This window comes from Toxorhynchites rutilus, chromosome 2 (genome assembly GCF_029784135.1).
Source record: "Toxorhynchites rutilus septentrionalis strain SRP chromosome 2, ASM2978413v1, whole genome shotgun sequence".
NCBI classification, from domain to species: Eukaryota; Metazoa; Arthropoda; class Insecta; order Diptera; family Culicidae; genus Toxorhynchites; species Toxorhynchites rutilus.
The window spans coordinates 319075532-319088690 of NC_073745.1; the positions used below are offsets into that span (position 1 = coordinate 319075532).

General features: G+C 38.9%; 2 protein-coding genes across 7 annotated transcripts in view; one reads left to right on the forward strand and one right to left on the reverse strand.

The window, feature by feature from the left end:
* Positions 1–13159, forward strand: part of LOC129771426 (NAD(+) hydrolase sarm1) — a 157953-nt gene that overhangs the window by 36228 nt on the left and 108566 nt on the right. The window contains exons 1-2 of one of the 6 annotated variants that reach the window (XM_055775054.1): positions 2654–3031; positions 11812–12080. The exons of 4 other annotated variants lie outside the window; for them this stretch is intronic. In XM_055775054.1, the coding sequence (XP_055631029.1) occupies positions 12012–12080 (69 nt within the window). In that variant the 5' untranslated portion in view covers positions 2654–3031; positions 11812–12011. Of the gene's footprint in view, positions 1–2653; positions 3032–11811; positions 12081–13159 lie in introns of those variants that run through there. One more of the 6 variants, XM_055775053.1, reaches the window with a different exon arrangement.
* The window catches only part of LOC129771428 (tRNA-splicing endonuclease subunit Sen54), a 137040-nt gene that overhangs the window by 2708 nt on the left and 121173 nt on the right, over positions 1–13159 (reverse strand). The window lies entirely within an intron of this gene.

Genomic DNA, 13159 nt, shown 5'->3' on the forward strand with positions numbered 1-13159 from the left:
TTCCCTATGGCCAAACGCTCAATTCGGACCTGTACTGCCAACAACTGGACCGCTTGAAGGTAGCACTCATGAAGAAGAGGCCATCTTTGATAAACAGAGGTCGCATTGTCTTCCATCAGGACAACGACAGCCCACACACTTCTTTGGTGACGCGCCAGAAGCCCCGGGAGCTCGGATGGGAGGTTCTTTTGCATCCGCAGTATAGTCCGGACCTTGCACCAAGTGACTACCACCTGTTTTTGTCCATGGCGAACGAGCTAGGTAGTCAGAGTTAGCCACAAAAGAGGCCTGTGAAAATTGGCTATCCGAGTTTGTTGCCAATAAGGAAGCGAGCTTCTATAACAGGGGTATTATGAAGTTGGCATCTCGTTGGGAACTAGTCATCGAACGAAACGGCGCATATTTGACCTCAAACAGATGATTGTAACTAATTTTATGAACAAATGAAAATTCAAAAAAAATACCGCAGGACTTTTTTGACAGCCTAGTATATAATATATATAAATATATATATAAAGAATGGTAATGGTTTGGTCACGTGGTAGCTGCGACAGGTGTCCTGATTTTCAACTCCGACCAGATGGTATCCCCATGTAGAAAGCTCTTTCGCATGTCATTCATTTATTGCTAAACCTGGCTAAATCCGTTTAATGTCTCACATCAAATTGCATCACGGAAAAAAAGTTGATCGGCATGAGCCTAAGGGCACGGACGGGATCTTGGCGTAGAACTGTGATTGTGCATTTAAATTGAGTTTTTCATAGTTCAAAATCTGTATTTTTTTTTCTGTTTTGATACATCAAAACAGGGCATTAGCCCTGGAAAAACCGTTTCCTGTATGTACTTGTATCCTTTAAATGGGTTAGATGACATAACGTGGTAGCTCAAAATTTATGAATTTTTGTAAAAAGTCATTTTTGGAAAATGAGGAAAAAATTAATTTTTTGGACAACCCTAACATGGAAATGGTCACCCAAATAAAAAAATAAAAAAATTCGGGTCTAATGTTTTGCGATAAAGAACAAAATTACCACTTTTCACGACAATCTGAGAACCACTAAATCGGTTTGGCATGGAATGGCTGTATATAAAAATGGATTTCTGTCTGTCTGTCTGTCTGTCTGTCTATCTGTCTGTCTGTCTGTCTGATTCTTATGGACTCGGAAACTACTGAACCGATCTACGTAAAAATTTGTAGGTAGGAGTTTTTGGGGCCGCGGAAGGTTTTTACGATAGTTCGAGAACCCTCCCCCCTCTCTAAGGGGGGGATGCCATAACTCGAGGGTTTTAGGGTGCAATAAATGTTTTTATGTTGGATAGACACTCCTCCCCCCCTCTCTAAGGGGGGCTGCCATACAAATGAAACACAAACTTCTGAATAACTCTAGAACTAATCAAGCAAATGGAGCCAAATTTGGGATGTGAGAGTTTTTGTGTACGAGAAATGTTTCTATGATGATATGACACCCCTCCCTCATCTGGAATGGAGAGGGGGTCCCATAAAAATATTACACATATTTCAACTAAACATGACAATTGAAAATTTTCGAAAAACTCTGAAAAAAATGGAAAAATGGATTTTAATGCGTTAAAGGGCACCCCTATATCTTCTTCTATCTATAAATAATAAATTTTGGACGGGACGAAGTTTGCCGGGACAGTTTGCATACTACTGTATTATAAAATTGTAAGGGTTTGTGTCTAGTACACGACAGCATTTTCGACGTAGGACTACGGAATTATTTGATTCAATCCGCTCGTATATCACTTCGGATATTATTTTAGAATGCATCGAAATTTTTGAAATTTCATTTTTAGTTTTTCAGTTTTCTTTAGTGAAGTAAAATTTTTCATCCAAAATTTGAACAATTTAAAATAGCCTTCGGGCCTGGTAAACTAAAAGAGGATAATTTTAGGGATACAAATTATATACGATATCGCTACCAGACGTCGAGACTGTAGACCTGTCTTCGGATTATTCCACGTTTTTCTACATATGGTCGGTGTTCAGTTAGACTAAGTAACAAAATAAGAAAACATGAGCTAATAGTAGCAAACGATCGAGTGTTTCTAAACCTTCATTCTTCTTTTATCAGATTACACTTATGTTACAAATAGCTAGATGGGAAGACTTTTCCGTTAACACGTTCCGTGCCACGTGTACCAATAGTGTATAATACTAGAATAAATACTACTACTAAATAATACTAGGATAATTAGTTCAAAGACGCTTCCTGTGAGTTTTCAAATTTTCCCGTGTTAAACATTGAGCAATAATTCTCAAATACTTTTCTGCGAAACTAAAACCATTTGCACTTTCATATCATTATGAATGAACGACCTCCATTAGGGAAAATGATGCCAACCCGAACCTAATAACAGCAGAGTTCCCTCGAAATGAAAAATAGTTTTCTTCGAAATTTTTCCCTCATCCCATCACCCTCTCCCGCCGACGACCATCGCAACCAGTTTAAGCCGATCGCTTTTCCTTCTCACACTGCGTTCTATACGCGGACCTGTCCTGCATCTGTGGTTGTGTACCCATAACATGCCGATCACTGCCTGCCCCGACTGTAGACTGGGTCCGTGTCTCGAGTGCGGCTGATAACCACAGAGAGAACTCGTCGAGGGATCTTGATCACCGTCGTCCGTTCAGTCACTCAGCGACCGTCGACCGCAGTGGAAGCGCGCCACCCGTCGGGAAGCTACCCGAGCGAGATTCAATGCTTCAACGTGAAACGATTAAAGAACTCAAACCGCGCGTGCCAGAGTCTGTGCGTTGTGTGTTCAAACGAATAGATTAAAATCAACGAATAAAGTTCAATCGAAACATTAACTCTTTTATAACGACAGCTAATTTGCGTGATATCCGCGCGTAATGTAAACTCAGGGCGATCATTTCCGACGCAGCTCCACATGATTTACGCGAGTCAAGCCTCTAAGCTGAAAGTTGAATATTTCAAGTGAGTGATCGTTCGTGAGATTAAAATAAATTAGCGACAGGAGCAGAGAAGTTCCTACGTCACTTGCAGTGAGTGTTTTGGCATCAGTTCCAAGTGAACGCGAAGCGGGACTGTTGCGGAATTATGAATAGATTCGCTGCTTATGGACGTGTAATGATGTGTACGAGAGCAAAAGAGCAAAATGCGAAGAAAATCGTCGTTATTTGATTGTGAATTGTTGAATGTTTATGAAGATTGTGTTGCTCGACAGTAACTAAGTTGTGCCGTCGATGTGTCGAGCAGCTGCAAGCCCACGTTTACTGGCTTCAATTCACTTCACTCGATATGATGATTGGCAATAATGGAGTCTCTGATGGGAATCGCTTTCCCGAGTGCACTAATGTATTTCGATACCAATCATACCGGCCTTCCGTTCCGACCGATGGAACGGTCCTGTTGTGCGCGCGGCGCCTCTAAGGGAAAGGAATTTCTTTATCCCAGCTTTTGCAAGCCGAGTGCCACTTTACACTGAGCCATTTATTCTGAGGCGTGAAAAACCGGTTTTCCACTCGTTGTTATTTTTTTTAAATTTTGTTTTGTCACGATACGGCGGGTGAAATTTGAACTTTCAATAGTTCATCAAGTCGAGCCAAATTACCATAACGCGATAGAGACAGGGTGTAGCTGAGTAGCGTTGACACATTAATATTATCTATTGGGGTTCCCATTTCCATATTTGGGTATATACCGTATACAGTTCGGATAGAGTTTGTGTTGCGCAGAAATTGTGTTATACATAGGAGAGAAATAAACTACACATAAACATCTTTCATACACATTAATCTAACAAATGTGGGGAGCAAAATGTTCGATATCATTATTATCATACGAGGTGTATTCAAATGTCAGGTGATATTATATTTATGTGAAAAAATATTGCCAACTAATTTAATAATCAAAATTTCAATTGTCGCCTTAGGAGTAATCCCCCTCAGATAGAATATACTTGGGCCAACGATTTTTCCTAATCCACGTAGCACTTATCTTCTTCTTTTTGATATAGTCCTCAGCTCTGCCGTCTTTATTTGCTCAATCGTTGCACATCTATCCTTTCAAATGTTTCTGCAGTCTTAAAGTGTCCGTACACTGTTTGCCCGGAGATCAAATATTTGATATATTTTGACAGATAAAGTTTGATTTGATATTTTTACAAACACTAGTTTGTTTGTCACTCTTCAATTGTCAACAGTGGCAAACAATGTCAAACATCGAACATGGAAAAAAAATCGACTGAAATACTTAAGTTAACCTAATCATGTACCAACAGGTTCGAAGAACAGACCGAAAATATCTATGATATAACCGCAAGGTTGACGTGAGACTACTGTTGACTTAGTAATCATTTGTTTGTATCGATTAAATTATTGATCGAATGAAACAATTTTCGAATACAATTCAATTCGACATATTTGCTGTGTAAGTAAAAAATTTGAACAAACCCCATGTAATGTAAGGCACCTAGGTTTTGATGGCTGTGTTAGGGAACACATTTCGGTGGGAACAAAAATTCCCCCAACATGCATGCATTTGCAAAGCGGATTCCCCCAGGTACATTGATTTTGAAGACCGTGTTGGGGAAACCATAAATCAGATCAAATCAAAACAAGTCAGTTAGGGCGTTTAAATAACGCTTGACATTTCACAGTTATTCAATTGTTTATCTCATGAAAAATAACATTTCATTCATTGTGGTAGATGCGTAGAAATACCTACCAATTGATGCAAACATCTTTCCAATCTATTAAGAAATGTTCGAGTTATAAGCACTTGAAATCTTTCTTTTTTTCCTGCATGTGCTGTGTTCAGGTTTTCATTTCACCCCCATATACTCCGGTTAGACGAAGTCCCAAAATAATTTTGGCATCCAATAATTGAATATTTGCTTGTCGGGTTTTGTGTCGAATATATTTGGACAGTATACGTTGATCAAATTTCATCTGTCAAAAAGACTCGAATATTTGGCTTCGGTCAAACAGTGTATGAGCACCCTTAGGAACCGGAAACAATCTCAGGGACAGATCAGGTTAATATGTTCACTGGAACATGATCATGGTGTTGTATTATCGTGCCCCTTTTGAACTAAACCTGGAAAAAAGGCATAGCACTGGTCAACTACCAGGCCAGCAACCTCAGCAACTTCTTTCATAGAGATTCAACGATTTTCCAAAACAAATTTTCAATTCGGCCTTACAGTTAGGAACGTCATTAGCTTCACGGTCATCTTGAAAGAGCTTATGTCATTCATAAACATTTTGTTTTACTTAGAAGCAGGCTCACCGTATGCAACTGACGATTCTCACAGCAACGATGATTATAGTAATATTTTTTAACAGAACATTCTTTTCGCCTTTGTCAAAAAAATTCCGTTCAACCTCAACATATGAAGCACCCAGTTTTCTCGATTTTAAGTTATTTGCATGGCTTTTGGTTTTTTGGAAGATATCATTGAGTCACTTCAAGTGGTCATACCATTTTTTCTTGTTTCTGACACAAATCCCATTCGAGTAACACCTGTAATTCTGCATCAAATTCAGCGAGGGCATTTAAGAGCATTCGGTAACCCTACAAGCAGTTACCCGAAAGACATTCACCCGAAAATACCATTTACTCGACTGTAGCATTAAGTGTGAAGAGCGTAACATTCACTGGAATGTACAATTAAAAACATAAAAAATATTTCAAGAAAATTTATTTCTATGTTTCACTATATTCTTCAAAGATTTGAAGAATTGTTGCAGTTTCACTTTTAAATCAATGAAATTAAAATTTCTATATAATTGGTTGACTTTCACTTCCGATTATAAACTATCGATTTATTAGCATCACGTGGCCCATACACGTAAAGGAAAGCTGTAAATTTCAAACAGTCGTCATAAAATGCATAAAATTATATTTCGAAATCTATTAAACATACATCTTGAAAGACAGATAATACATAAAAAAAATATTTGAAAGATAAATTCGACCAAATTTTTCAGACATTATACTGGACTGAGTAATTTTCTTACACTTCAACATCCGATCAATAAAACAACACCTTCTATTGCTATATAATGAACATCAAAATGGTGTTGTTAGTTAGAGATCTTCAGTCTCTGGGATAGAAAGAGAGGCTTTACAATAACAAGTAGCAATTGAATTATAAAAAGACAAGAGTACAGTTTGTCTAAAACTTCAATAGTTTGAACTCAATCAATCGTAGATAGAGGGTCTTTCACATTAAACGCTCACGCAAAAAAATCGAATAGCTCCGTATAAAATTTGTTTTCGCTCCGTCGATGGTAACACTGCATTCCTCACTTTGGGACGATAATATTCGGCTACTCGTTCGGTCTGATCGGATGGTTTTTAGTGTCGAGATGTACAATTTACAAGAACGTGTATTTTTAGTGGAATCGTATTACTCGAGCAAACGAAGCCTTAATGAAAAACTTTGTCCTGTTATGGTAAGAATTTCAACATTTCTCGTCGTCGATTACTTCCTCTGGGGGTACGTGAAGGACCGCTGCTATGTTAATACGCCACACAATTTGGAGGAACTTAAAGAAGAAGTAACTCAGATTTTCAACAGCATCGAAGTCGTAATGTTAGAGTTGTGCATCAAGAATTTTTTTCACCGTTTAAAACGCGTTATCGAAAATGTCCTAAAATAAGCTTCATTTTCGTTTATTTTTAAATAAAAATCGGTTCACTTTTGTAGAAGTTATTCAAATTTGTTGCGTTAGCGTTTAATCTGAATAGAACAGTATTACACAGTGAGATTCCAGAACATTTACAAGAAAAACGGTTACTCGAATACCATTTATCCGAATAGAATATTTACCCGAATGTTAAATAATCCAGACTGAGGAAGAAATACATATTACAATTTTTGTTAATAGCTCTGATAATAAAATGGAAATAGTTGAACACCACGTAAAAGAGAAATTCATTTGTCAAAGGAGGAATAATTTTCTGAAATTAATGAATTTGGATATTCACATTTGGTAAATCCAACATGAATATTTAGACCGAAACAAATCAAAAAGGAAAAACTACTATAAAATATTACTTATTCTTCTAGTTATTTATGTTTCAATTTTTTTTTAATCAAAATTCTCTACTACATTTTCGATAACCCGTCGAATGTTGCATTCGAGCGAAAGTTACATTCGGGTATTTGTTACGTTACGTGTAAACGTGTTTCGGGTGAATGGTATCCGGGTGAATGTTAAACAATGCTGACAACGGCCTGACATTCAGAATCGATTCTGCACTTGGGCCGCTATGGGTGACATCAACGTTAAGAAAGATTGTTCACTGACTGGAGCAAGAATTTGTAATAAAAATGTTTTTTTTCTCCGATGCAGGCTTTAAACTACAAAGTTCATTGACCTATAGAGTAATAGAAATGGTGATTGCCTTCTTTTAGACCTACGAAAGTACCAATTGGGAAGTGCTTTCGAGCCCGAGTAGTTAGTGTCACACATTGTCAAGCCGGGGAATCGGGTTCGATTCGCAATCTGGTCGGGGGAATGTTCGTCAATGAAATTTCTTCCAACTTGCACTGAGGTCACGCGTATTCTAGAGCTTGCCACTCAGATTACATTCATGGCATGTAAGAAATAATAATAAGAAATCTTAACTAAGTTTTGCTAACGAAAATAACGCAAGTAATACCTATGTTGGGACTGGGAAAGTTCCCCTGGCAACGTTAGTGAAGTTCAAGAAGATTCAGTATCGCTATATTCAGTAGCACCTCCTTTCTCAGTGTCCGGGAGCAAGCATTGAAAAAAAAATTAAAAATGTCCTCAGGGATGTCTACTTTACTGTAGATTTTGTCCCAGGTTTGTCCGATGCTCCGTTCCTAAGTTACAAGCGAATTAGTGGACCCAAGTCTTTGCGTAAGGAGCGCGGATCCAAAATTTAAAACGCGTTTTCTCGAAACTATGGTTTGAAAACTGGTGGGAGTTCTACCTCCGGAATGGTTTATACGGTTCATAAATAATTTTTCCCAGACTCTCCACTAAATTTCATGTCATTATGGGATATTTTGATAAATAATATCTTAGTGAATTTTTTTGTCTCGATTTTTGATGTAAAAATGTATTTTTTACATAAAATGTCGCCATTTTGTCAAAAATATATATTTTGAAAAAAAAATCCTACGTACGATGAAATATATCCAAGATTACGTAAAAACATCATTGGTTGAAATCGGTCGACTAGAAAAACTTGCAGAACTCCCACCAGTTTACAAGGTTTTGGCTGCAAGGGTTGAACAAACCAGTTGCGGCTGTCCAGGGGACAGTCCAATTGACATCAATTTTTATTTGTTTGTTGAGTAATATATACCTAATAAAACTGTGATATCACAGAAATTTATTTTCTCGTTGAAAAAAATCGCGCAAATCGCAGACTTTTTATGTTGTTCATAGTGTACTACCCCCTTAAGGTATACAAAAACATCAGGACATCCTGCATTATCGATAGAAGATAACACGAAAATATTTTCTCAGCGTGGATTTTGTGCGTTTCTTAAATATCATATTATTAGGGAATCATCCAGCGTAGCTGTATCAATGCAAGAACGTCTTACCTCGAGCTCGTTGAAGGTGCAAAGTAAAGTCGAGGGCCAACGGTTGCTAAGCAACGGTTTATGCGGTGTCGGACTTTTACCCCGCCGTTATGTCGACACAGTTAACCGTACGCCTGCGGTGATTAATGTTTAGGACAACATATGTACATATCGGTTGGACTTTTATTGGGCATCGCACATCTTCCCTCTACTCACAAAAAAAAATGAGAACAGAAGCGAAACTTGTATATGTTGCTACAAGTGATCGTTTTCGTTTGTACAAAATGTTAGATGCAAAATATTTCTGAAAATAAAATTCTATGTTCGATTAAAGGATCCTCAATATATGGCGGCTCGATGTATTTCGCCCTGATTTTTTTTATCGGGTACCCACTTTTGTCATGTTGTTTTTGCACTGGGAGCGATACCGAAGAATGCTGCTGTCCATTCCCCTCTATGGAATAGATGCGAAATGGCATGCAAAAAGGGATGATCGGATGATAACAAAAAAAAATTGACGTTTCGACGAATAACCAAAGAATTTCAGAAGGTAAATAAACAACACAGAAGAATCATTAAGTGGAAGTTCATTCCTCAATGGCTGTTCTCGCATCAGTGTTGTGAAAATTACCGTTAGACGGGATAAACAGACACAATAACCCAATACCTCCCTATTCTAAGTACGACGAATTAAATCCGGCGTTTGTGTTTCCCAGTATAGACATAACTAGAGAAATATAAATTTATTTATTTTTGGTAGGAGTTCCGTAGTTCTAGTCGGTGTCTATTGAGTGAACGAAATCTTCTAAATACGCTGGAGCTTTTCTTTCACGAACTTCCCGCGAGGGTGATTCTGATTGCATTGGATGATTATCGAGAAGATTCTTGACCAGTGGTGCTTCAGGTTTTCGCCATTCTGAAACCATCCTGGTTTGAGAGGTGACGTTTTATTGCATGACCATTTTCGTCATTAAGCGTGAGGTTGCCGTTATTCTCCTCAATAACGAAATATTTTTCTGAAAAAAATCGTGATTCGCCCTTACCGCGTGTGTGCCGTTCAATAAATACCGTATCTCCGGGTTGCACTCGACTTTGTCGTGCACCCCGGCGGTTATCCTCGCGTATTTTTCCTTTCGTTATAGCTTCTCGATCTCTTTCGTTTAAAAGTTCGTCGTCGATGTGAACTTTTTCAAAATAGTGAAAGTCTCCGATTGAAAAGAATAACAGCTGAGATTTACGGATAGGATCATTGGCATTGCTGAGAGTGGCCGCTATTTCGAAGTTCTCGATATAGCGGTTCCACTCTTCCCACATCTTGTTAGCAGGTACCCCGCTTGGAAATGGTTTTATGTTGTCCAAGCGAATACTCAGTGCAGTGGTATTGGATGAGCTGTTTAGAGCAACGGAGCTACTCCAATTCTGATCGGTTTCCTTATGAACATTGGGTTTCGCTTGGAACATACCTAAAGCCTTTGTTAGATCAGCGAGGACATTTTCCACTCTTTGGAGACGTTCGCTCGTCTTTTGCTGCCGCCAGACTTAGCAGGGTTTTTGTTTGTGTCATCCGAATTTGCGTTGGGTTCGTCGATTTCGTCTCCAGAGTTTTCAAGTTCGGTCAATGGCATGTCGGGGTCATGTTTGACTCAGTGCTTCACACGTTTCTTTCGCTGCTGTCGTCGGAATCGTAATCTTTAGTTGCATTCTCCGGGAGCTCCGGCTGGTCTTGGTCACCTTCATTGTCGCTACTTGCTAGCTCGGAGCTGACGGGGCCTCGAACATACTTTCCTGGTGCTTCTATTTTTGTAAGAACTTCCTTTATCTGAAAAATTGTCATATGTATTCCAACACAATCGAAACATTAACTTTGAGTATATAGCGTGTTGTTCCTACTCAGATGAAACAGACGCCTATTTCGAAAAAACGACGAAAAATTTCTCATTCAAGTAACATTTTTAACCGTTTTCTTTTGTAATGACATTGAGATCAGACATTTTACTCTGCGGACACCCTGTTCCGCCATCCCGCTGCGGACATCCCGTTCCGCTATAACTCTACGGCCATTCTATTCCGAAAAATCACTGCGGACATCCCGTTCCGCTGAAACGCAGAGTTTCCTCGACTACAAGCAATTTATGAACATCTCGACATAATGCTGAAGTCACTTCTCTTAAATTTTCATTACAATGCGGACATCCCGTTCCGCCACAACTCTACGGATATCCCATTCCGTCAAATTTATGCGGACATCCCGTTCCGCTGTAATACAAAGGCCATTTTGACCTTTCTATCTTCCGCGGACATCTCGTTCCGCTACAACACTTTTACTTTTTTGTTGATAGGAAAAAAAATTACATAACCTCGATCTAATTTTTTAAACTATTTTTCGAGCGTCTGGCTGATTCCCCTTTTACAATGATTAATTTACTGAAACCTTGATAATAATTTATCAGGTTACAAGATTTTAGATGTTGCTGTATTAAGCAACTCCTGGCATGATCGCCATTGTGCGTTTCTTAAATATCATATTATTAGGGAATCATCCAGCGTAGCTGTATCAATGCAAGAACGTCTTACCTCGAGCTCGTTGAAGGTGCAAAGTAAAGTCGAGGGCCAACGGTTGCTAAGCAACGGTTTATGCGGTGTCGGACTTTTACCCCGCCGTTATGTCGACACAGTTAACCGTACGCCTGCGGTGATTAATGTTTAGGACAACATATGTACATATTGGTGGGACTTTTATTGGGCATCGCACAGATTTGCGGAAGGACCTTCCATGTACATGAAACGACTCTATGTTTTATATTACTTTGGATAGGATAGTCTAGTTCTTCCGTTGTTTTGGTTGTAAACATCACCAGACATGTTATTGCAATTCAAAGTACCTTTGGTTCATTCTTTATCCGATATCGAGCCAGCATTGCAATTTACCAACGTACATTTCCTTTACCATTCTTTCAATGTCTTTTCTGTTGGGCAAATTGTCGTCCCATCGTTGCTTTACCTGCTGTGTAAGTGCGTATGCATACTGTTATCTACAGCGTCTGTTTCCTTCCGGTAGAAGCTCATTTTTATTCCCTTCCTTTTGAGAGTTTTCGTCTTCACCTTCCACGCCAAATACGTACTGGCTGAATACAAATCGAACCCTATGCCATTAATTCAATTGGGAAGCCAAAGGAGATTCCATAATTGCTCTAGCCGAGTCGGCGTCGCATTTCTTAGACTTGTGCGCTTATATGGAACCTATCATTTCAGTGAAGCAAGTGAATAACTTATTGTGAAAGGAAAGTGTTCATAAAATCTGCGAATTATATAACCAATCAATCAGCAATAAACGATCGAAACCCTAGCGGCGATCGATCAATCAAAACTATCTCTCCTCGTGCCAGCCAGTGAAAGTGATCTACAAGTGTGAAAAGAAGAAAAAGAAAAAGTGCTCATACTATTATCACAACATGGTCATCAACCGATCGAGTCCATCCGTGGCCACCCTCAGGTCGCAGTTCCTGTTTCCACGGCGTGAGGTAAGTCACTGACCGCAAGCAATGAATGAATCACCGTAGGATGTTGTCAATGTGGCAAGAGCGCGTGATGCTGACAATCGGAGGGTCGTGCGTTCGAAAACGAGTCCCCGGGAAGACATTCGGAAGAAACATAGAAATCGTGCAAAAATCATCCCTTCTTGTTTTTCACATAATCAACATATAACCTACACAGAGATGTGGGGGCTTTTCTCTCACCATTGAATGATGAACAAGACTAATGCTTTCCTCAACTGTGGGACACTTGGTTGGGAATTCCTTAACTCTGAACGCGGATTTGGAAGCGCCCGGATTCCATGATTTTTCCATGTACTGACAGTGGTGAGAGAGCGAGAAGCTCCGATTTTTTTCTTTATTCGTTGTCTAAACGGAAAAAACATCCAGGTAGACACCCGTTTCAAATTCACACGGATGAGATCCGTGTGTCGGTAGAGCAGTCGGTAAACTCTCGGGCTCCCGATTGCGGTGACGGGAGTTCAATTCTTCTTCAGTGGGATTGTTGATGCTGCGCTCGATTTGCAATGTTTAAGACATTTCTGATGCGAAATGATGAACTCTTCATGTATGCAATAATGTTTCTATGATGATGAAAAAATAAATCACGCGTGAGGGGGATTGTCCCTCGGTGATTATCGCAAAATGTTATACTGAGACTGATATGTAGAAATAATTGCATATGTAAGAGATTCTTTTTTATTGCTTTTTGTATTCATGAATCCGTTTCACCTTTATAATCTTATAATAATTCATTGTGCAGGTACCGTCAACCGGGGGCAAATTGATCAAACGTACAACTGAAAGAAACATTAATTTTTGGAGGGATCATGTCACTATACTGGGAAAAAAAGTTATATGACATGTCCATTAATCATCTGAGAATTCTTTTCGTCAATCATTCCCAACGAATCGCTTATTAAATTGCATAAAAAATCCTATTTTTATGAACAGCACTTTCGTTTCCACTTTAAGCAAAATGAAGAAACATCTTTTCAACGCATCAAAACGATGTTGATAGACATAATACATAATACAGTTCGCTCTCAGCCAAAACTTTAAGAGTA